We start from the raw sequence: 25,776 nt of genomic DNA on the forward strand, positions 1-25,776 counted from the left end.
GTCCTTTTTCTGTCCTCTTTAGGAAGCTTGCTGGACTCAGGACTCTTAATTCCCATTTAAAGTCAGGGCAATTGAGATGATAATGATAGCCCGAGTTTATTGGGTGTTACGTTCCACTTTATCGTAGGAATCGGAACATTTATTGAGTGTGTTACCTCTCTTCCAAGCTCCATGTTAAGGGCCTTATATGTTAGTCTCTGTCTCCTGGACACTCCAGTCTGCAGAGGAGGAATTCAGGGGGAGAATTCTGCCCAAGAGCACACAAGTGGGGAGAGCTGGGGTGAGGGAGGTGTGTGCCTTGGGCTGTGTGTGTGTGTGTGTGTGTGTGTGTGTGTGTGTGTGTGTGTGTGTGTTTGCACATTTGGAGTAAAATGGATCAAGTCTTGGCTTCAGCTAAACTGAGACACAGCTAACAGAGGTCAGTTGGTTGCTAAGATGTGGTTTTATGATAAATGAAGGTGTCACACACCAGGGGTTGTCCTTGAATTCTGCAAGGGTGGATTGAAGGGAAAGCATGACCCGCTCTGGATGTGGTATGGGTAGATGTTTCCTTTCTTGTGTGTGCACAATCACTGTTTGCCCACGTTCGAACAAGACTCAGATCTTATTGGAGTTCCCAGTTTGATCCACTCCTGTGCTTACTATGCTAATATTGGTAGAGACTTTGAGGGTTCCAATGGGAATGAACCTGCAATACATACATATTCACAGTGGTTCCGAGTCACACCCAGTCACACACACACATGTCCACAACTACATTTGTGTTTATTAACATTGTTTCTTAAAGCCTTATTATTTTTATTTACGTGTATGTGTGTGAGGCTACCAGAGTTTACGTGCATCATACGTGTATAGGTGTCTGAGTAGGCCGGAAGAGGATGTTGGATCTCCTGGAACTGGAGTTGCAGATGGCTGCGAGCTGCCTGACATGAGTGCTGGGAACTGAACCCAGGCCTTCTGCAACAGCAGTCAGTGCTTTTTAATTACTGAGACAACTCTTTGGCCCCACGTACTTATTAATGCTAAGGAGACTTTGAGGGTGCTGGTGGGAATATGCCCTTATGATGTAGACCCTCACACCAGCACCCTATTCTCATCTACACCCCCCCCACACACACTCACATCCATCCATATCCACACCACACATACCTTGCATGCCTATGTAGCCACACTCATGCATGTCCACAGAATATACACACATCCCATGAATACATTCTCACCCCCTCCCACATCTACAGGACCACACTCTTAGACACACACACACTTGTGCACATCCACACTCGCAAGCACAAGGTGACTATGAATGCCCCAAGCAGAAGCTACCTTAGCATCCACACAGCCACACTCACCCACGCCCATACATACTCCTGACACCCTCATCTCCCTATATTCACACCCTCACACACTTGCTCACACCTACCTACACACCGTCACATCCCTCCACGTTCACCCATTCTTCATTCTTCACTTATACCTATTCTTGCTTCCCATATACACATACTCTATCCCTCAATACTCACATTCTTGCACCCCCAATACTCTCACAATACACTTACACACACTTTCTTACCCCAAACACTTACATTCTCACACTCACAATCTCCCCCACACTTACACACACACACTGTCTTACACCCACCCACATTGGCACTCTCATCCCTCACACACATACAGCCCAGGCTTGCCTGGCCACTTTCTGATGGGAAAGTCCCAGGAAGGGCTCAGCAGTTCCTAACAGACTAGTGTTAGGACCCAGGAAAGGCCAGAGTGGGACGGATATAAATAGAGGAGAACAAAGTTTGAGGCCCGCTGACATCACTCTGGCTCTCCACCCAAAGCCACGGGCTGGACTCTGGGCCAACGAGGTGTGGTGGAGCTCAGCTGCAGAGGGAGGCAGCACAGACATCACCACTGAGCTCCAGGCTGTGAGGAGGAGCTCTGAGCTCTGACTTGAGACCGGAGGCAAGTGCCTGCCAGTCCCAGGCCCAGGACACAGACTCCTGAGCCTGTAGGTTCCCGGAGGCCCTGGTCTGGCTAGCAGCAGCAACTAGGAGCCTGGGGACACTGGTGGAGCCAAGGAGGCGTGCTCACCCAACCCAGAGCTGCATCCAGCCTCCTGAAGACTCCAGTTTGGAGAGGAGATTCGCCCCCAACTGCTCAAAGGCACTATAGCATCACAAACTTTAGGGAACAGACTTTGTGGCCAGAAACCTGTGATGAAGATGTCCCTGTCCTCAGGAAGCTGGAGGTAGATCGGTTCCTGGGAGGCTCTGGGGAATACCACCGTCTGGTTCCCACCATGAGGGATCTGCCAACACTGCCTTGCCACTGGGTTTGTCTACTCTGGTCCTTCTGCAGCTTTCAGGTAATGCCCCAGGCCGCCAAGGCAGCTGGGATATGTCTGCGGAGGATGTCCCCCACACTTACCTGTGCTCTTTCCTTGCAGGTGTGTGGCACCCAGCCCAGAGCCCAGGAACATCCAGGTAAGGTCCCTCCCTCCTCTGATGGCTGTATGCTTTTCTCCTTGCCTTTGGGGCACACCAGAAACCATTTGTTTAGCCCACTTTGAAATTCTCATCCCCAGAAATACAATCTGACCTTTGAGACAACCCTGGTGTGACCAGTATCTTCAGTCTGGTGATGATGAAGCTGGTCCCTCCCAGCTGCCTCTTGCTCCGGATCAGGTGTTGTCTTCTAATTAAGGAGACGACATGTCCTTCAGAGTAGAATCTCTTTTGCTCTTTCGACTACACATGTGTCTACTTAGGGTCACCACTATGGGAACTCTCCCTGGTGCCTCCAGCCTCATGGTGCTTCGGGCATCCTCCCAAGGGTCCCAGACACCACTGTGTGGTGCCTTCCATTGCGCTGGACATGCACCGTGGGGGTGGGGTGGGGAGAGATCAGGATACTTGTCTTTGACTGTTGTGACCCCCCCTTAGACGCACAAGGGTGACACTTGTTTGGAAGTCCGGATCACAGACCTGTTTCAGATAGAGGGCGGCCACATGTACAGTGGGGATGACTAAGAAGGGGCTTTCAGCCTGCCCGTGGGAGGCCCTCTGGGGCTGGGGTTCTTGCTGAAGGTGAGAGTCAAATGACAAAAATGTGTGACCCATTTCTGGGAAAGCCTGGTGGGTCAGGGAGAAGCCAGTGACTCAGAGCTCAGAGAATCTGGGGTTCCCAGCAGAACTGATAAGCTGTACCAATTTCCCTCTAAACAGGGGTCCTGTCCCACCAGTGCTCACAAGCCAATATGGCAACCATGGTGAAGGGCAGCAGAGAGGATGGGCATCTGGAGAAGATACCTGAAGCGATGTTAGGGAAAGATCTCCCCCCACCCTGCTGAGACTGGGGGCTGCCCATATTAATAGATTTAATTTGTCAGTCAGACTTAGAACTGTGTATATTGCTGGTCTGAGGAGAGAAAGCTTCAACGGCCATTTCCAGAATTTGACCTTGGACTGAGATTCTGCACACATCCACATATGTCCGTACATATCCATACATGTCTGCACATACTTACACATGTCCACATCTCCACTCCAAGAGTGGCCTCTCTACAGTTCAGTGGTGCCAGTTCAGCTTTGTTCTGTGTAGATGCTTCACTCCTCACCTGATGTCAGGTAGAGCAAAGTCTCTCCTCAATAGAGGACTGGCAGCCATTCCATTGGGTCAGCCCACACGCGCTACAGAAAAAGAAGGCTGAGCCCGAGGGTGCCTGGAGCCCAGGCTAGGAGTCCTAGGTGCTTCTCAAAGTTCCCCATGTAGTCCAAAAGGGCTTCCTTCTTGTCCCCACTCCCATCCCTAGTAGTTCCTTCGTCCTTCCCCCTCCTGCTTCTGTTGCCTTCAGGGCACAACCAAAAGGCTTTCTTCTCCTCCTCCCCACCTTCCACTGCCCCCCTCCTCATTTTTGTCTTTTCTTACATTTTGGACTTTGGCTATGCTCTTTTTTTTTTTTTTTTTTTTTTTTTAATAATATTCAGCCCTCTGCAAGGCCTGCTTGGATTTCTTCTCCTACCTCCAAAGCCCAAGAAGCCCCCCCCCCCGGGGGGAGGGGACTTTGGGAAAACCTGATCTCTGTCAGGCCCCCCATGAGAACCTCAGTTGGACACAGGGTTGGCACATGAGCTAAGGGACTATTCAGACACAGAGAGTGGAAGTCAGAGCTGGATGTCACTTGCCAAGAAAGGGAGTGCCTTGGGATTGCCTGAAGTAGCTTAAGAAGGACACAGAGCTTGTGCCCTCTGTCCACACTCACCTGCATGGTTGCCAATCAATGGCCAGGCTGTAGCTGGAGGGGTTAATTCAAGCACATGGGGATGAGACGACGCCATCTGGAGGGAGTTAAGGGAATTGACACCTAGGGTCACCTAGAAGAGACAGGAAACTCATGTTAAGCATTTTAGTGCCTCATCCTGGCTCCAGCCCTGTGCTGTCTGCGCAAGCAGGACTCAGAAAACAGTCACCAACCATATTCCTTGCCTTGCCTGTGTCAAGACAGGACTGTCATCCTATAAACAGGGTCCCAGTTGAGGCCACCTGCATTTTCGGCTCCCCGTGTATAGGCATCTATACTGACTCAGGTCACCAGATAGCTTCTGGATTCTTGTAACTACTGTGTGAGTTCACACTTGGTTTTAGAAATCTCAAAAATGGTGTGAGGCCCTTTGGAGAGCTGACACCTTCTGAGTCTCCCTGTGACTGTGACTGTGGGCTGTCACTGCAACAGAATTATAACAGCCATAGTTAGAGCTCATGCAGTCCAGGTTCCCAGTTGATAGAGAAGCCAGGAGTGGAAGGGGAATTCAGAGTGGGGACTGATCCCCCACACTCATCTGAGATCCTCTCATACCCCAGATCCTGATTCTCCTCAGGATGACCTAGGAAGCTCCAAGGTTGGTGGATCCAAACCCATAAATGGCATTCGCCAAGATTGCAGGCCACTTTGTAAAAGTTTATAAACATGCCCTTTTATAGATGATGTTTGTAACGAGGGACTGGAAACTTGAGAAAAGTAGCAAGCTGTGCTGTTACCTAGTTTCCTTCCAGGTCACTGGGACTGTGGATGACAGTCCAGCCCCAGGCTGCACAGCTCTGCTTGGCATGTGAATCAGGCATTGACAGTTGTTATTTACATAGTGGCTTATGAAGGACTTCTGTAGCCACTGGGTCACAGCAGGAATGTCATTCTCCATCTTTGCTGGGCTAGTCAAAAAAAATTAATATGTATTCACAATGGAATTTTTAAAAGAAAATTTTATGTGTATTCGTGTTTTACCTATATGTATATCTGTGTACCATATGATGCCTGATGCATGTGGAAGTCAGAGAGGGCATCAGATTCCCTGGGACTGGAGTTATAGATGGTTGTGATTTGCCATGTGGGTGCTGAGAATCAAAGCCATGTCCTTTTGCAAGAGCAGGCAGTGCCATTTCTCCAGCTGTGCCCCCATGGAATTTTTAAAAACAATGTTTAATTTATATAAAAAGCATGGAAACATAGCAAGTAGAGTTTTTTCCTAGGGAATTCTAGATTTATAAATATATTTTATGCATATAATTATATTCTGTGGCCATTCTATGTTTATGTTTAATTATATCCCATCTAGTTGTTTTTATACTTTGTCATTCATTCTACCTATATAGTTATGTTTTTAATTACTAACATTTAAAATGGGAGGCTGCAAGTGCAGAAACCTGAATTTCACCACACACACACACACACACACACACACACACACAAACACAAACACCAGAAGGTCTGTAATTTGATACGGTGACATAAGACACAGAAGAGATGGGGCCCCCCTCCCTCCCACCTTAAAAGACCAAGACAGAAGACCATAACCAAAACATGGTCATGAGGCACTTCCATGAGAAACAGAAGAAGATATGTTGGAATCACGAAACTTTGTAAGGAGGAACGGAGACCCACGTTAGAAAAGGGTAGCTATGAAAAACATGGGGAACAGTATTGCAGACCTTGGAGACAGCAGGCAACCTCCTTCAGGGACATGAGCTTCCAAGGCCAGCTGCAGATGGCAGAGAGAGAGGCTAACTTTTCCACCAGGAAGAGGCTTCAGTGGTGTCCCAGGAGCAGAGCCTGAAGGAGTGTTCCTCGAGGAAGGTCCCTGACCTGGGAAGGGGAGAGATAAGAGATCTTAAGGATTTGAGTGTTGGTGCCCATCTTCTCTCTGTCTCTCCGGCCTCTCTTCTCAAAGCAAATGGGTACTGGATTGATGGAACATTAGATACGTGTGAAAAATGAATTCTGAAGAGCTGGCTTATAATTATGTTATAGACTAAAAACCTTCCTCGCATTTCTTCCTCCTTTCTGTGCTCTCGCCCCCTCCTTGCTTCTGTCTCTTCCTTTCCTCTTTCTAGCTTTGTCCCTCCTTTGTCTTTGTTTCTCTTTCTTTTCCTCTGCCCTCCTCCTTCCCTTTCCTTCTCTTTTCTCTGCCTCCCCCACACCATTATTTTCAGCTCTTGGAGGTCGTGTTACTTCCTGAGTCCTGCCTGTCATCCCTGTGGGAGTCTGAGGCAGCCATGTGCCTGTGACGTGCGTCACCTTTGTGGTTTGAAAACAGTCATATATTGTCTTTTTCCACAAAAGAATGAAGCTGTCTTGCTCTTACAAAACTTCGAGGATTGTGGGTGATCTGACCCTGTTGGGTGTTCACGGAACCTGTGGGCTGAGTCTAGCCCATCTTATTAACACCACACGGTTTTAATTAAAAAAAATGAAAACAAAAAAACCCCAACAAACTGGCGATATCAGCATTGGGGGAAAATTTCAAAATACAATGTAAAACATCTGTATTTCTGACTTATCTTTCGAAGGCGGGACACCTTGAGTCAGCACAATGGTGAACGCCTATCATGCCATCACTCAGAGGTTGAAGATTTTGAGTTCACAGTCAGCCTGGTCTACAAAGGGAGGAGGCCTTGTCTTAATAAAACAAAAATGAATTAAAGGAGCTCATTGCTGGAAAGGAATAATTGCCCTACTCTCAGCATCCCTTAGTTGCCTGGAGTTTTGTCCTGTGAGATTTCCCCCTTCGAGGTTAGCATGCTTATTGTTGCCCCTGTTTGGGTCTTGTTTATGCAGCCATATTGTCGAAGAAGCATGGTAGATGCTGCCCTGTCATTTCTAGGAGATACAGTCTCAGAGCCTATTTCTTGGTCCTCAGGCTCTTAGAAATTTCCCACCTTTCCCTTCTGAGCCTATGCGCAGGCGTTGTATCATAGATATATCAACTGGGTCTGGGCACCCCATGATCACTTGTTCTACATATTTTGACTAGTTGTGTTATCTGTAATAATATCAGTGAGAAGTTTCTTTAAAGAGTGTTGGAAGTTACATGCTATTAAATAAAGAATGGGAGACCTGGTCCCTCCCAGACGAATCTTGACACAGTGTGACACTGGTCTGGTCTAGGGAGAGAGAAGGCTGCCCTGCCTGCTTGCACTCTCCTGCTCCAAGGCTGGCTACCACTTGGTATAGACTGATCTGGCCTCTGTCCTGGTTCGAGTGTCCAGCCATCTGGCTTGTTAACCATCTAGAATGTCATCCTACTCAGGGCTCACCTGCCCCACACTGCTTCCTCTCAAGCAATCTTGTCCCCTGCCTTCCCAAGTAGACATATTCATGTTGTAGTCAGAGGACAATGGGAACAGTGTGGGTGCTTTGTCCTGTCTTGGGGTTCATACCAACCCTTTAGGGACAATACGCTTAGCTCAAGACCTTTCATCCCATCTCCTTTGCATGGCTTGTTTTAGGGTGACTCCATCCCTTCGCTGGTCATCCCTTCTACCCAGAACTGGCTGTAGCCTTGTTCACTAGAGATGGCAGCAGGGACGCTGTGTCCACGTGACTTAGTGGCAGAGGTGGATTCTGAAGACCCAACAGTTGTTCTTTGTGTAATAGATGTTCTTTCTGCTTCTAATATTTTTCCCACATGAATTGAATAATAAGCCCATGAGGGTTTGTTTTTGGTTTTTCGAGACAGGGTTTCTCTATGTAGCTTTGGAGTCTATCCTGGCACTCGCTCTGGAGACCAGGCTGGCCTCGAACTCAAAGAGATCCGCCTGCCTTTGCCTCCTGAGTGCTGGGATTAAAGGCATGTGCCACCAACGCCCGGCGCCCATGAGGGTTCTTAAAAACCAAATTTCTGCAGTTTCTGGGTTTAAAAAAATGAGAAGTTGAAAATGAAGCCTTTGGATTCTTGCCCTTTTGAGTCCCGGCATCTCATAGCCTGCGACTACCCTGCACTGCTTCCTGACTGCGTGTGGGAGTTATGCCTTGATTAATTTCCTTCGGCCCCAGTGGAGGACTTTCTCTGCTTTTGGCTTGCATTTGGGAGTTGTATGGGAACACAGAAGAGACAGGAGAAAACTGTGAAGGTTATTATCTCCAGTTCGACAGGATTAAGAATCATCTAGGAGGCAAATCTCTGGGTATGCTTGTGGAGTATTATCTAGATCAGGCTGACTGAGGTAGAAAAACTCGCTGTTGTAGTTTGATTGCCATTACTGTGATAAAACCCGTTGACCAAAAGCAACGGTAAGGGAAGAAAGGGCTTATTTGGATTATACCGCCAGGTCACAGTCCATCACTGAGGGAAGTCAGGGCAGGAACTCAAACAGGGACTAAAGTAGAAACTGTGGAGGAGCTTGGTTACTGACTTGTTCTTTGGCTTCTGTTCAGTTATCTTACTTATACAACCTAGTGAATGGCTATCCACAGTGAGCTGGGCCCTCCCAGATCAATTAGCAACTAAGTTACCGCCATCCCCCCACATACACAGGGGCGCCCAATCGGATCTAGACAATTCATCCATTGATGCTTTTCTCTCAGAGTACCTTAGGCTACGTTTAGTTGTTAGAGCTAACCCGAACATTCACTCTAAACACAGGCAGCGCTATCCTACAGATAGGGATTCTAAGCTAACAGAAAAGCAGACAGTGAGCTGAGCACCAGCATCCATCCACTTCTCTCTGCTTCCTGACTGTGGACAAAATGTGACGAGCTGCTCATACTCCACTGTGGCTCCCGCGCCACGACTGAGTCTAATGGAGCCTCCACTTGTGGCGCTTGCACCATGACTAAGTCCAAGTATCGGGTGAAAGCCTAGAGATTCAGTTAAAAGCAGAGTGGTCCAGGCGCTTGCGCTTAGAGAATGTGTGTGTGTGTGTGTGTGTGTGTGTGTGTGTGTGTGTGTGTCCATCCTTATTTCAAGAAGGGAACAGCTTTCTATACAGACTTACAGCACAGTGGAAAAACCCCAGTTGTAAGAGCTCGTGAGGTACGCTGGGGCTATAAGTCAGGATTAGAAAACCGGATGCACCTGTGATTATTTGGCTGACAAGCAACTCATGGAGACCTGGGTGGGGGGGCGCGGCTGGGGCTCAACATCTCTCCCAACATTCCACCTCGATGAACTGCAGCCTCAAACTGTGAGCCTAAAGAGAACTTTTCCCAGAGTTGCTTGTGGTGGGGCTTTTTTTTTTTTTTTTTTTTTTTTTTCACAACAGTGTGTAAAGTAGTTAAGATACAAACTGGAAAACTGAGCCAATGAGTTGAACTTCAAGAGGTGAGGTATTTGGTACCCATAAGATGCTGTGCTTTAGCTGTCATCTGTGACTTTGAAGGTGGGACTTAACAGTGTTTTGCCAAGGAAGGTAGATCAAAGGTTTGGAGAACAGGAGGTGTAGGCAATGTGACTCTCTCTTCTCATTTTCTTCTTTTTTTCCTCGTCCCTCCCTCCCTTCCTCCCTCCCTCCCTCCCTTCCTTCTAACAGTGCTGCCTGTCCTGGAACTCACTATGTAGATCAAGCTGGCCTCAAACTCACGGACATTCACCTGTCTCTGCCTCCCTAGGACGGGAATTTAAGGTTGTGTGCCACAATGCCGGGCTATCTCACCTTGATATATTTTTTAAAATTTGCTTATTTTAGTTTTTTGAGACAGATTCTTAGACTAGACTGACCTGGAATTCACTATCCCCTTGCCTCACCTTCCCTAGGGCTGGGATTGAAGATCTGTATCATTATATTTGGCTAAATTATTTGTTATTTTTAATCAGTAGCATTTCTTTTACATTTATTGGTGTGTGCGTGTGTGTATGTGTGTGTGTGTTTTTCTTTTTTTTTTTTTGCATGCTAGACAAGCATTCTACCAGCAAGATGTGGCCCCAGCTCTTTTAAACACCACTCTATGTCACCCCATGCATGTCATTCTTCATCGTTTCTTCAGCTGTACACTGACTCACTTCACATACACTCTGATTATTTAGTCAACTCGTCACAGATGAGCATCCAGGCTGCTCTCTGGTTTTTGATACTGTGGGAACATTCCACAACAAATACTTTTGTATACCGGTCTTTGATCATATATATTTGAGAGCCTCTGGAGTATAAATTCCTAGAGAGAAAGTGTCCTCAACCTCTGCAGAGACAGCCAAAATGTCCTCCAGAAAGGCCAAATTGATGCTGATTTCATCTGAACCTCTGTCAGAGCTGACCGGCTTCACACATCTGGCCTCTTGGTTGCCATTCCAACAGGAGAAGTGTGACTGACTGTCCTCTGAAGTCTTTACAATCCTGGGGTGCACTGAACAAAGTTGGGAGGGTGAGGTGCTTTATAATTAAAAAAATTGCATTTCTTTTTCCTTCAGCTGTCTTACTGTGCCTAAGCTTTCTGTTGATTTCCTTTTTATTTATAGGTTTTTCTATCCTGTCCTCTCTCCCTCTCTCCCTCCCTCTCTCCCTTCCTCCTTCTGTCCCTCCCTCCCTTCCTTCCTTCCTGCCTTCCTTCCTTTCTTCCTCCCTTCTCTCCCTTCTCTGCTGTCTGAGGATTGACTCCAGGTCCTCATACACATTAAATGAACACTCTACCACTGAGCCATATTCCTAGCTCACAGGAATTTTATTACTACAGTAAATTGAATACATCTAAAAAGGAAATCAATGTGTTTCTGTCATATATACTTCAAGAACATTGCCTCACAGTTTGATTCAGTTTATTTCCTAAATAGAAGTTTTCAAAATTGGCTAAATGTAAAACCTCAGAAAGCTTCTATTTATTTATGTATTTATTTGAACCAGGGTCTCTCACAGCTCATGTTGACCTAGAACTCACTATGTCATGTAGGCTGGTTCTGAACATCTAACCCTTCCACCTCCCAAGAGGGAGGGAAGGATGTGTTGGAGCTCGGTTGATGGAGATGAGGGAGCACTGGGTAGTTCACTGACGGCTTCTTCAAAATGTTATAATTGAAGGGCAGAGAGAGTTCCTCAAACCCTAATTACATATGGGTATAAGGCACAGGTCACTGTACCCAGCTCACCTTTTTATTTTTAGACAGCCTCTCACTATGTAGCCAGGCTGGCCTCGAACACAGAGATCCCCTGGCCTCTGCCTCCCAAACTGAGATTAAAGCCATGCACCACCCCATCCAGCCCCTAGCTCAGTTTCTGTGTTACACTCACATTTTGAACCATCTGAAGTATTAGTGAGATAAGATCTTACTTTTTCCCCAGATGCCTAACTGGCTTCAGTACCTGTGGCGAATAAATCTTTGATTTAAAAGGCCACTTTTATCACAGGCCAATGGTCTATATGTAGTGGAGCCTCCCACTGAACATCTGACTACAAGCATGGTACCCGACATCTTCTCACTGCAACCTCCAGGCTTGTCTCCAGTTCCTCTCAAGACCTCTGCTGTTCCCAGCATCCTCTAGTACTCACCCCATCTCCCCATGCCCGCTCCAGGTCCTCTTTTTATTCTTGGCTGTAGATATTCTTGTTTACTTTTTATTTTTATGTTTTGGGGTGTGTGTGTGTGTGTGTGTGTGTGTGTGTGTGTGTGTGTGTGTGTGTGTACACATGTGCACGCGAGCGTGCGTTCGCATACATACATGCGTGCAGAGTCTCACTTAACCTGAAGCTCATGTTTTAGCTAACCTGGCTGGTCTGTGAGCTCCCAGGATCCTCTTGATTTTGCCTCTGTAGCATCGGGATCATAAGCATTTACCACCATGCGTGGTTTCACGTGGGTCTGGGGGATAGAACTCAGGTACTCAAGCCTGTGGGCAATCACTTCATCAGCTGAGCCATCGCCCCAGCCCTCCAGTAGGAATTTCACTTCTTCTCTTCACAAATGGGGGAAGGATGTGCTATCTTGCGAGTTACTGTTAAAAGACACAGGGGAGTGTTTGTCAAGGGCCTCCGTGATGCCTGGCACCAACATTGGGTTTAGCATCTTCCCCTGGTAAAGTCTTTTTTTAAGCCTTGTTTCATTCTGTGGTCCAATTATATCAGATGTTGCCTCTAAAGCCACTCCAAGAACAGTGTGATAATGGGCATTTCTACCTTTTCCCTATACTAATGGGCAGCTCCTAGCCCTGTACCGACATGCACAGGGCTTTTGTTTTCTTGAGTTAGGAGGTGTCCTTCCCTATTTGTCCTGCTCTGTCCAATTAAGAAACTCGCCATTGATTTCTAATTTAAAGCGGTGGTTTTTGTTTAACCAGGGATGTGTATTGAATTTTCTTAATGCCTTTTCAGCCAGGTCCACGCTCATCATGACAATTCCACTCTTTCTCAGTCTTCAAGTGCTCGGGGTCACAGCTCTTATCTTCAGTTCTTTCCTCCCTAATTGTGATTTCAACTTTTTGCTCCTTTTTCTGCAGGGTTTGCAGTCTTGGCTTCTGCTTCTCATTACTGGCCATTGGAAAATGTGGACGGGATCCTTGAGCTTCAGGACACAACTGGAGGTAGACAAGGGTGGCGAGAATGCCTGGAGGCATGGGGATAGCACCTGCCAGGAGCTGGGCATCTGGAGAAAGGGAAAGACTCTCTAGATGGCCCAGGACACATTGGAGCTGGAGTGATGGAGATGAGCGAGCACTCCGTGGTTCATGGATGGCCACTGCAAAGTGCTTTATGAGAACATTTATACATACATTGCTATGGCAGGGTTTCCTAACTCTTGATTAGTGTATAACCCTCTGCTGTGGTGTGAGTCTGGGTACATGTTTGTGTCTAAGTCAGCTACAGAGCTGACTTAGACACAACAGGCTGATGTTGGATCACGATGAACTGTGACAGGTTGTCTTTTTGTAAGGTCACTGTTTCATAAGGCAAGGTGTCCCCTGTCGATCGAGCACTTATCCACACATCAGTCAGCATCTCCCAAGATGCTCTCCCTGGTGCTCACTCCACAGGAGATGTCAGAATCTCTGTCTCACTGGACTTCGACAATAATATCGGAGAAAGCCAGGACAGTTGTGAACATGTCCATTTCAACAAAAACTTTTTTTTTAAAGTAGTGATTTGGAATAAATTTTGGAGACCTTCCACTTTATTTTCATATTCTTGTTGCTCTTAAGGATGTCAAATGTGGACACACACACACACACACACACACACACACACACACACACACAAACACACACACTATTGTTTTGTATGTACACAGGTTCCCATATAATGCATTCAAAACACTGCTGGTGGGCAGGCTGTCCACCCCAGATCCCTGGCATCTTCCTCATTGATATGACTCAAGCACTGTGGGAAATTGTCACGGAAGGTTCTGAAATGTTTCCCTTAAACTTTGGAATCCAGGGACTGGTTGAGATACTTTAGTGGGTAAAGTTACTTGCTGCCCAGCATCATGCCTTGAGTTCAATTCCTGGGACCTACACAGTAGAAGTGAATCCTGAAGATCATCCTCTTACCTCAACATACACCTCATGTCATACACAAGCCCCATTCTTGAAAATAAAAAAAAGAGAGTTGGCAATATGGGTCAGTGGATGAAGGCACCTCCTGGTAAGCTTGCAACCTGAGTTCAGTCTCCAGGACCCACATGGTGGAAGGGAAAAATACACTCTCCTCAAGTTGTCCTCTGACCTCTATACACATGCTGAGCCATACAAGCATGTGTGTGTGTGTGTGTGTGTGTGTGTGTTCGCACGCGTGCATGCGCATATACAAAGATAAATGTATATTTTAAAAACCAAAATAAATAGTATTTTTTAAAAATAATTTTTAAAATTAAAAAGTAGACTAAAACAAAAATCTTCCAAGACAACTGGTGGTGGGTGTGGCCTCCGTGAAGGGCTCAGTCTGACTATGCTGCTCCTCCATCCTTTGTGGGCCTTTCCATGAGGTAGGATGCTGGTGGCCCCTGTAGATTGTATGGTAGCCAAGAATTTTTCCCACTCTGCTGTAGGAAGGGTGGCAGCACCCTGTGCCAGCTGGTATGTTGGATCAGGGGAAAACAGACCACCAGCCTTTGTCATAATCTCAACTTCTTCTTTGGAAGTCTGTTTTGAAACCCCTGAGAGGCAATCACCTGACCAAGTGGAAGAGCATTGTTCAGAACCCCAAGGCCTCCATCCCAGGGTGTCTTCACTCTGTCTCCCCATCTTAGCTCACTGCTGCTGGTGAAGTCAGTAGCTTCTGGTGTTCTGAAATTCCATAATCACTTAGATACATGGCAGAAACTGAGTGTTTTGACTTCTGGTGAAATCCTCAATGCCTCTATGTCTGTCCCCACACTGTTCAATGTGGTCCTGGCACTGTGGCTTCCTGTTGAAACACCCTCTGCAGTCTGTGTTGCTGAACAGCTGTGTGTCATCATGAGAGCAGGTCCCCAGGATGGAGAGACAAGCTGGGATCTACCAGTACCTCTCAAGGCTGGGGACAGTTGAATAGCTCTGGATGCCACCTCCTGGATGTGCAGCCCATTTGTTTGTGGCCAAACCCTCTGTTGTCCTGTCTGTTGCCATCTCATGCAGCTGTTTCCACAGTGTCTCTTTCTCATTGGTTCTTCATATCACAACTATTTCCCCTTTTGTTACCACTGCTTCATAAATGGCTGAGTTCAACTCTACATCTCTCAACTACGCATCCATGTGGGAGTGGGAGCCAGCAAATTGACACATTTATCTACTAGATTGTGGCCAAGGTCAGCAGTGACTCAACTCAGGGGGCCATTGGAGCTGGCTATGGAGTCTGCTGAAGAAACCTGTGGGCAGAGGAGGAGATGGGAAGGAGGAGCCCTTCCCCTGTGTGCTGGGGTGAGAGATGTGAGGTTTCCATTTATGTCTCATGTCACTCATGTGTTGTCTTCTCTTTTGTCATTTCACCCAGCGTTGCGAACCCACAACCTCACTGTGCCTCCCTCCCACAATGCTACCTTTGTCTTTACCAATGATTCTGCCTACTCCAACTTCTCTGCGACTGTAGGTGAGCACCCGTGCTTGGTCCTGTCAAATTTGGAGCCCAGTGAAGTTAAGGAGCAGTCTAATCTGGCTCTATAGGACTCACTTGGCTGGTAAAGGAGCGGGTGGCCAGGTGCACGTGATGGACATCAAGACACAGCCAGGACATTGGGGGAAAGCCACATCGGCTTCTGGCTTAGGAAGCCTCCCTGACAGCCATGTGTGGAAGGATGAAGGTTCTTCCACATTGTCAAGCTCATTTGATTCAGTCACTTGATCTCAGAAGCAAAACCAAACATGGCTCAGATATTTCCTAGACATTGAAAATGGATTTTTTTTTCTTTTTTGGAGACAAGGTATATGTAGCCCAGGCTGGCCTCAAATTCTCTATGTATTCAAGGATGAACTTAAATCATGTTCTTCCTGCATCACTGGTGCTAGGATTCCAGTTGTACACCACCATGCTTGGAAGAAATTGGATTTTTGAATATATTGTGTTCTTTGTGGGGTGGGCCTGGGGGAGGCTAACCCTGCCTGGTTCATGGAAACTGCAAGTTGATTTTAAAATTCACTCAAAATCTGGTCTCCCAAACATCTCATTAGCATTTCCGCAGCTGCATTCGGGGAAAACTCTTTAGGAGCTGTTTTAGAAGACATGCCCACAATTGTCAGTTAACCCAAAGCCTGTGATTCCCTTGAGCTCAGAGCTGAAGGGACAGCAGTGATGGTGGCGAGCATCCGATGGGTGTAGAAAGCCAGTTCGGATTGCGTTCGCCTCTCTCTCTTTTCTTAGCATATCATCTGATTTCTCTCTCCACTGTGGGCTGTTTGGCATCTCTAAATGATTTTACTAAGCAAGCAGTCTGGTTTTGGGGCCTGTGCAGTCTGGCTTGGTTGTCTGGTGGGTAGTTATCCATTTAGTGAAGTAAGATATAGCCCTCCCATGGCAGCCAACGGGATAAGTACAACCAGAGAGTTTAAGCAATGAGGCCCTTGCGTGGAGGTCCACATGACAGGGAGTGTTGCACCTAACCAGTGATATGCGTGAGCAGAATTCCCAGATCTTGAACTCACACTTGGCCAGTAGCCAGAAGGACATACACTGTCACCTCCCTGTTCCCACACAGGGCTGTGGCAGTCTCTGGGCATGCTCATTCTGGTGTATAGAAAGAGCCCATCACCAATAATTCTATAGTCTTCACTATCTATAAAGCAACCACACACCAACCATGGCACAAACAAAAGATAGCTGAATGAGCTGTGTTGGAGAGTTTGTGGCTCTCCAGGATTGTTATTAGTAGACCCTTCAGGGACTTTCCAAAAGGGGCTGTGGCTCTCCTGGGTCTGGACATGGCTCTAAAGCTGAGGCTGCATCTATGGAGGACCAAGATGCTTCAGTGAGTACCCAGTAAGATCAGGATGCAGCTGTGGCCTCACGCTTAAATAATGAGAGTACTCAATTCAGAAAGTTCCGTGTGAGGCAGAGTGGGAGGGACCCTAATAGCAGGAGTATGACTGGCATTTAGAGTTCAACAGTTGGCAAATATGTCAGTTACAATATTGTTGCATTAAAATATAGGTTGTGCTGACCTGACATTAATAGAAGGGAAACAATTTATTCCCTAACACTTAAACCTATGAATCATTCACATTCTATCAATAATTAAATATTAGCGAATGTGATTACTATCAGGGAATAATGTGTGACATAATTGCATTATGAAGGAGGATAACACTGGGAACTCATTTGTAAGTTGCTTGTAAGTCTGACATGTGTGTTTAGTTTTCTGGTGGCAATAGGGTAACTGACATGTCTATATCCTTTCTTAGATATTATGGAAGGGAAAGTCAACAAAGGTATTTACCTCAAGGAGGAGAAGGGTGTGACATTCCTCTACTATGGCAGCTACAAGTCATCCTGTATCAGCAACCCGGCCCAGTGTGGACCTGAGGGTAAGTTGGGGCTGGGGTGTACAACAGCCTGCTAGTGGCATATGTGAACAGAGTGTGTGCATCCGTGTGTGTGTGTGTGTGTGTGTGTGTGTGTGTGTGTGTGTGTGTGTGTGAATGTGTGCATATGTGTGCATGTGTGTGTGTACTCAGTAAATGTGCCCATGTTCCAGAAAAGGACATCGGGTGTCCTGTTCTATCACTCTACCTTATTCCCCTGAGATTGACTCTCTCATTGGCCCTGGAGCTAGGCTGATAGCCCTAACAATCCTCTTGAAACTCCCCATTATAGCATTGGGGTTATAGGTGAACATTACCATGCCTAGCTTTTTTATTTTGTTGTTATTGTTGTTTTTAATGTAGGTTCTAGACACCTGAACTCAGGTCCTTATGCTTGTGCAGTAAGCATCATTCCCTACTGAATTATGTCCACAGCCTAAGAGAACAGGGTTCTTATCAGCTGCAATGTGTGTGAAAATGTCAGATGCAAGATGGAGAGAGAGAGAGCGGGGAAGGGATGTAGCCACTTGAATTCAGTCTCCAATCCTGGAGACTGAATGTTAGGACATTGCCCTCCAGAGTCAGGAGATCAAAATATTGAACTTTGTAGAGGAGTGAGGAGCATCCTACTTTAAAACACAGCCACTGAGATGGATGCCACTCAGGCTGGGATGGGGCCCGGCACTTGTGGGAAGGAAATTGATGGTGTGGCTCTTACAGCGTTATTTCTGGATCTGGGATGTTGATGACAGGTCAGGCCTGGCAGAGCAGGGTGTGCCTGTTAACCCTCAAACCGGGTTCACTTATGTGTTCATTGAGGGTAGTTGGATGGTGGCTGAACCTGTTCCATCCCATGACCCGTGGCTGGAACTCATAATGCTAAAGAGAAGGCAGACCCCACTTCTCCTCTTGGAGTCTGGGCCACAGTCAGATCCTTTGGGGACATCATCCTCTGCCACCCAAGCCAGCTTCATATCCTTTTCCTCTTCTTTTTTTCACAACCTAGTCATCCAATTAGTGCTGCCTGCAAGGGCATGGGTGTGAGGCCACCCACCAGAGCATGGGCAACCTGGCAGTGGCCATCGCCCTGAAGAAAGCTGATTCCTCCTCCAGTAGTCATCAACAGTCAACAGCACCTGAGCTAGGAGTGGGCCCTCACAAGCCCCTCCCTCAGTTCATGTGGGAATGTTGACTGACTTGACATTGTATAAGTGACCACAGGTGCTGTGAGCTTGTGAGGGCAACAGCCGTGTCATGTCCAGAGACAGTCCTCCTCCCTATCCTCCAGCTCTTACATTCTTTATGCCTCCTCTTCTGTGATGGTCCTCATGCCTTGGGAGGGTTGATACAGATGTCCTGTTTAGGGATGAATACTCAATAGTCACATATTTTCATCATTTTGAACAGTTATGAATCTCCGCACCAACCACGGCTCACTGCAAAAAGAAGCTCCTATGACCAAGGTTGTCGGGGCACTGACCCATGGATATAAAGAAAAATATTTAGAAGGCAGTTTGATCACTTCTGTTTATCAGAGCAATAATAGTAGGTTTCTCACTAAAGTCTATGACTGCCTCAGCCACATGCATGTTGACAGTTTACAGTACCAGACATGAATTCCTTCCTGGGAGCAGGACTCAGATCCAATTAGAAGGTGGTTGGTTACCTTGTAACATTCACGCCACTATTGTGACAGTGGGCACATCTTGCCTGGCAGGTCAGCATTTTATCATGCAGGGTCCAGCAATGAATAAGACCAATGATTACTTTTCTTTCCCAGTAGCCTACATAACATCTTCCAGCACTGTGAAAGCTAGTTAGTGGATAAGTTTCCAGGTCAGTCCTAACTTGATTTCTCTCTGTCCTGCAACCAAAGTGTGTGATGTCTTCAGTCATAGGGTTTTACCATCTTGTTATGGTAGGAAACCAAGAGCAATGGCAAGAGCCTGTGCTCAGGGGTCTCTGGGGCCTCTCTGACCAATGGATATCTTGGAGGGAGGTGTCCATGCCAGGCACTAAGATTTTCATTTAAGAACTCACATCTTCTGACAGCCTCATTGTTGACTTAGGCAGGGCACTTCTGTTCAGATTCCCTTTAAAAATTATATATTTTAAGTAGCTAACAAAGTAGTGACTTTCCACAAGTAATTTTCAGAAATCTTTCGTCTTGGTTAATTCACCCCCAATCTCATCCTCCTTCATCCCCCTGCCCCCATTCCTGCTTAATTAACCCTTTAACATTCCCCACCTCTGCTTCCACAGCCCATATGTTCAACTGTCCTTATACCTTCAGGCCTCTTCCACTCCCCTTCTCATGGGTCCTTTCTGGCTTCTCTATAGACACCCAAAATTAAACACACAAATTCAAAGCTAGGATCTGCGTATGAGAAAGGACACGAGACATTATGTCTTTCTACACTGGGGTGACCTCACTGATTATAATATTTTCTAGTTCCACCCATTCTCATGCAAATTTCATGATTTCATTCTTTTTAATTTTTTTTTTTACAGCAGAATAAAATTCAGTTGTGTAAAGGTACCGCCTTTTCATTACCCACTCAGCAGTTGATGGACATTCAGGATGGCTCCATTTCCTGGCTATTGTGCACAGAGGAGCTATGTCTCTGTGCTAGGATATGGAGTCCTATGAGTATATGCCCAGAGGTGGTGTAATTAGGTCACAGGGCAGTCCTATTTTTAGCTTTATGAGAAACTGGAATAATTTTAAGGTCCAGAGTCTTAGAGTTCGATAACTTACAGTTTAAGCTGGTCCCCAGTTCAAATGGCCATCAACATCAAAACACACCAGACTCTCTCTCTCTCTCTCTCTCTCTCTCTCTCTCTCTCTCTCTCTCTCTCTCACTCTCTCTCTCTCTCTCTTCCTCTCTCTCTTCCTCCTCCTCCTTTCTTCCCTCTCTCTACTTCCCTTTCTTTCAAGACAAGAATTATAGGAATTCACCTCACACATGGTTTTATGCAGTTCTGGAGATCAAACTCAGCTCCACGGGCAAGTTTGCTGGCCTTCATGCTAGGCCATCATTCTCCCAACTGAGACACACATCATACCTAGAGCATCAGCCTCAGGGAGCCATCTGTCTGTGTTCCTTCAGTTCCTATCTTCTTCATGTCACACAGTACCTGTGTGGGGAAGCTGAGAGGAGGAAGGGCCTCTCTGGGGATCTGGAGATCCACCTGCAGACCTGGGGCTCTGCTCCACACTCCCTTTGCTTGGCAAGTGCCTCTGCTTCAGTCCGTCTGTTCCTGTGTGGTGGCTCCTCCATAGGACGTGGTGATTGATGGTGGAATACTGTCACGTCTCCTTCCTAGTCTCTGGCACTGTGGGGGACTCTGCCTGGACCACCACTGGTTCTCTGAGACATTTACAGTGTTCAGCACAAGGCAGTACTCATGGTGTATTTACTGAGCAGGTGCAGCTGGTCTGGACGCCTCATTGATGCTTCTGTCTAACTCAGTACATCCCTGACAAAGGGCTGTGGAGACATTAGGATTTACTGATCCCAACAACAGCAAGCTATGGAACCAATGTGCTGTGCTGTGCATCTTTCTTTCCCCTCCAGACTTCCTTCTCTGTGTTGACGATCTGAGCTTTTGACAGGTGCTCTTGTGGGTATACTGTGAATTTTTCCGGACCGTGGAGACTGATCTTTCAATGAGGGCTTCCGGCAGACAGGAGTCATTAATTTGCAGGTTGACTGAGCTAAAATGAGTGGCTTGGCTGGCAGAGTTCATGACCCACTTTCTCCTTGTCCCGGTCCAGCACTATACTGAATTTTTAATTTTTATTCTTATTACCTAACACTGCATTGAATTTTTTATTTTTATTTCTCTTCCTGGGCAGAGGCTCATTTGGCAGAGACAGCATCATTTTGTGTTTTGAGTTGAATGAAAGGAATTTTTTTTTTAAAGCAACAACATTTTGGGGGTGGGTGGGGAGAAATGACGTTCACGAGTCCTGCTGGAGATACATTTCATGACAAAAATTCCACAATGTGCTTGTTCATTTCCATATGAAACTGGATGTTTCTGAGTGCAGGGAGGTGGGTGGAGGAGGGGCAGGGGACCAGGGGCAGGGGGCCACCTAAGCCTGATGGAGGAAGGACAGGAGGGAGAGATCTAAGTCTCCTCCACAGCCAGGGTGACCTGGACCTCAGCCACATCCTCCAGCCTCTGCGCTGCCTTTCACCATCATCCTGTCCTAGTGCTAGAGATCTCGCAGGACTTTTTTCCTCAGCAGCCCAAGGATGCCCCTTAGACCTGGATTCTACCCAGAGCTCCCAGAGCCCCAGAGAGGTCTGGGACCCTGCTAGTGTTTGGAGGTTCTTAAAAAACGAGACAAAACAATCAAAAAAATAAAACAACAACAAAACATAGTTTTGAGCCAGGCATGATGGCGCATACCTTTAATCCCAGCACTTGGGAGGCAGAGGCAGGTGGATTTCTGTGAGGCTAGTCTTGTCTACAGAGTGAGTTCCAGGACAGCCATGGCAAAAAACAAACAAACAAACAAACAAACAAAATCACAACAAACAAAAAACAAAACATAAAACCTTTATCTCTTTGTCTGTCTACATCTATCTATCTATCTATCTATCTATCTATCTATCTATCTATCTCTTATCTATCTATCTAATCCCATGGCTAGCATACTAGGCAAGGTTTCCACCACTGAGTTACACATTCCACTCTGTTTTTACTTTTTATTGGGAGACAGGATCTCACTAAGTTGCCTAGGGCTGTCTTGAACATACTATATAGCCCAGGCTAGCCTTGAGCTTATGATTCTCCTGCCTCAGCCTTCCAAGTACCTGAGATACAGACCTGCACTACCATGTTTGCAGTCATGCATATTTTCCCTGTGTACGTGTGTATGTATGCATGTTTACATGTATGTGTGTGGGCATTTGGAGACCCAGGAATCTTCTTCAATTGCTCTTCCACTTCATTTATTGAGGCAAGGTTTCTTAATCAAACCCAGAGCTTATGGATATGGTTTGTCTTGCTAGTCAGCTTGCTCTAGGGACTTTCTATTTCAGCCTTTTGAGGCTAGAATTATAGGCAGGTTGCTATGGCCATGCATTTATGTGGGTTGATAGAGATCCATGTTCCACAAGTCACACTTGCCTGGCAGATGCTTTAACCACTGAGCCATCTCCTGAATCTTGATTTTCACTTTTGGTCCACACAGAGCGATTATGCATTCTATGGGTACTGTATGTTATCTGAACACCTATATGGTGAAGACTAAGCTGAGCAGGACAATTCAAACTCTGTCTGCCCAAGTATTTGTTATTCACTCATCTTTTTTTGGGAGCCCTCAAAATCTTTAGCTTCCTCTTGGACAGAAAAAATATATATATAATGGAGAAATTCCAAGCCAAGGCTAGTAAACTTGTGCCACATCTCCTATACTCATGTTAGTCATATAGAGACTTTGATACCAGAAGGCAGGAGGCAGCACTATTGTCACAAGACCTTCAAAAGGCTCTAACAGACAAACCCATAAGACTTTTCGGCAAAGATGGCTGTCAATGAGACAACAATATATATATCAGAGTCTTGTAAGCCTCTCCATACTACCTCAATTTGCTGATAACAGCTAAAGTGAATTTGGTACCATTTATATAATAAGGCCAGGGCAGATGTTCCCACATCTCTCTCCCTCCTCTCCCTTGTACCCTGATCCATGGTGGCCTATTGTGATCAGTCCCATGGGGAGATTAGCTTGAGTCCCTGAGACTCTCTCACATCTCTGGCCAGATGGGAGGAGCCAGACAGTTGTTTTATTTCTATCTTTCACACAGAATCCAGCAGGTGACCAGCTTAACATACACATGCATGTACCAACACACACAGTGTACACGTCTGGTAAGAGAATGGGCACAGATTACTGGAAACAGGAAAGCTACAGTGTAACCTCAGGGATGTCTGTAACCTATGGGGCCTTGATGGACCCAAGTGAAGGTGGGCCCAGACCTGCCTGTGTGCATGCCAGACACTCTTGGCCATCCAAAGCCTGGCTGGTCAGCTATATTCTCTGTGCATCTGGGGACAAAGGGTCACATCCACTGTGACCTGACTCATTCATAGTGATGTTTGTAACAAGGATTACATAGTCCATGTGGGGTACCACCCTTACCCCAACATAGGATCCAGGCTTCAAACTTACTAGGATAGACTGTCCTCACAAAAACAACATAGAGGAGAAAGTACTTTTTCTTTTAGCTCAAAATTCCAGGTTATAATTCATCATTTTAGGCAAGTCAAAGCAGAAGGAACTTACAAAACTCTTCCTCACATCACACTCACGGTCAAGAGCAGAGAGAGAGAATGAATATATGCATGTGTTGTTCTCAGCTAGCTTTCTCTACTCTTATACAGTCCATGACCCAAACCTAGGGAATGGTGTTGCCCACAGTGGGCTGGATCTTCTCACACCAATTAAAACAAGCAAGACACTCCTTCATAGGCATGTCCTCAGATCAACCTGATCTAGACAATCTCCTTGAGACTCTACCTCCCCTAGGTGATTTTAGGTTGTGTCAAATTGATTACTAAAACTAGTCATCACACATCCCCATACTGGGCATTTGCAAAACATGGTAGCTGCTCTTATCTCTGCCTACCTCACACCTTCACCCACAGGCAGTCAGCAGCCAAGGCATTATGAACTTTGAAAACTCAGCTTCCCTTTTCACAAGAACACCCCCTGGGGAACATGTTCTGAAATATATACAATTTGAGATGTGTCAAAAAAAATTAGCTTCAAGTTCTGTTTGGAATGTTCCTTCCAAACTTTGAAGCAAACCATATGACTCAGAAGCAGGGGGTTGTTTAGGATGTGACACCGGGCAGACATAAAAACGACAGTGTAAAAGTGTATTTAGGGATGTGGGAGGACATTCCGGAGGCAGCAAATCTTTTAAAAGATGCTGTGTGTAACTAGAATGAATGGAACAGTTTCCTTCCTTTGTAAAACCATTGTCAGGATCTGGGTGAGTAGGTGGGGTGGAGACTGTGTCGAAGGGGCTCCCATTAGTATGCTCAGAGTCAGCCAGCAGGTGGGGTGGAGACTATGGTGAAGGGGTTCACACTTGCACACATTTGCACACTCAGAGTCAGCCAGCACAGATCTGTATCTGACCTCCATCAGTCACTAACCCACCGGGCTCAGTTTCCTCTCCTGCACTCTGGGAATGGGAACAAGGCTTCGAACTATTTGAAAAGGGATGATGGCTCAGATCATACCCTTGGGAAGATACCTGGCCTTGACCAGGTATTGCTGTGGCATTTGATATTGCCTGTTTCTCTCTTCAGGAGTGACATTTTCATTCTTCTGGAAGACTCAAGAGGAGCAGCCTCGACCAGCCCCCTACGCTTATGGGGGACAGGTCATCTCTGATGGTTTCAAAGTCTGCTCTAGTGGTGGAAAGGGCTCTGTGGAGCTGTACACCCGGGATAATTCCATGACATGGAAGGCCACCTTCAACCCTCCTGGTGAGTGTAGTACCAACTGGAGCCTCTGTGCCTCTCAGTGAGGATGGGCTCCTTCCTGCCAGCGGTTTGGGAAGGTGCCAGGAGAACATAAAGGACGCCTGTCAGTAGGTGACTTCATGCCAATGTCAAAGCCCAGATGGTAACCTGACTACGAGCTCACTGTGTAATTGCTGCTGCCTAGCGGTTGTGTGAGGTTGGCTTTTGGCATAATGGAGGTGACATGGCATGTGCCCAGTCATTGGTTGGGACAGAAGCTGTGAGGTGAAGATAGACCATGGCTTAATCCTCCTGTCCCCACACCATTCAGTGATGTGGCCTTGAAGCTGCTCTCAGAAGTACAAAAATTTCTGGGGAAGACAGGCTGCCAATCAGAGAGCAGGCGGTAAGGCGAGAGGAGAGGTTGGGGGTACTGGGTGGTCTTGATCAAGGATGTGCCTTTAGAACCAGTGGGAGGGGACTGGGGTGCCCAGGGCCCGAGTTTCAGAGTAGGTGGAGAAGCTCTGATGGTCTATGGGGTGGAGTTCATTATTTGGGCTGGATGCAGGGCACCTGAAACCAGGGCCACTGAGGATAGTACAAGATACTGGAGGAGGAAGGTGACCAGGAGTTTCATGTGGCATACAGGGAGGACCTGGACAGAAATCAGCCATGTCAGAGGAAGGGGTGGAGGTTGGGGAGGGGGCCCATCACTCCATATTAAGCCTCTCTAGAACAGCAGTTCTCAATTCTTTAGGGGTCGCATATCAGATATTTATATTATGACTCATAACACTAGCAAAATTACAGTTATGAAATAGCAATGGAAATAATTTTGTGTTTGGGGGTCACCACAATATGAGGAACTGTATTAAAGGGTTGCAGCATTAGGAAAGTTGAGAACCACAGCTCTCGATACAAAGCAATGTCTTTGAAGTAGCTCAGGGTCCATTTCTGCCCAATTTGAAGAAGGCAGCACAGCTTAACTGTTAAGCTTTTGGGCCAGGTTCTAAATCTGCTTTGTATCTTTATGGACCTGGTATCATGGTCCATCACTTGGTGCTTCAGTTTTTTCATTAGTAACATTCAAAGAGTAACAGT

At 46.5% G+C, this 25,776-nt stretch overlaps 1 protein-coding gene across 2 annotated transcripts in view; it reads left to right on the top strand.

Moving 5' to 3' along the window:
* Positions 1-1,802: 1,802 nt before the first annotated feature.
* Adgrd1 (adhesion G protein-coupled receptor D1) overlaps positions 1,803-25,776 on the top strand; it is a 111,886-nt gene continuing 87,912 nt past the window's right edge. Inside the window, exons 1-6 of one of the 2 annotated variants that reach the window (XM_027413840.2) lie at positions 1,803-2,365; positions 2,447-2,483; positions 12,697-12,780; positions 15,164-15,259; positions 17,065-17,187; positions 24,520-24,699. In XM_027413840.2, the coding sequence (XP_027269641.1) occupies positions 2,300-2,365; positions 2,447-2,483; positions 12,697-12,780; positions 15,164-15,259; positions 17,065-17,187; positions 24,520-24,699 (586 nt within the window). In that variant the 5' untranslated portion in view covers positions 1,803-2,299. The remainder of the gene's footprint in view (positions 2,366-2,446; positions 2,484-12,696; positions 12,781-15,163; positions 15,260-17,064; positions 17,188-24,519; positions 24,700-25,776) is intronic. The other variant, XM_027413841.2, reaches the window with a different exon arrangement.

This window comes from Cricetulus griseus, chromosome 4 (genome assembly GCF_003668045.3).
Source record: "Cricetulus griseus strain 17A/GY chromosome 4, alternate assembly CriGri-PICRH-1.0, whole genome shotgun sequence".
Taxonomy (NCBI): Eukaryota; Metazoa; Chordata; class Mammalia; order Rodentia; family Cricetidae; genus Cricetulus; species Cricetulus griseus.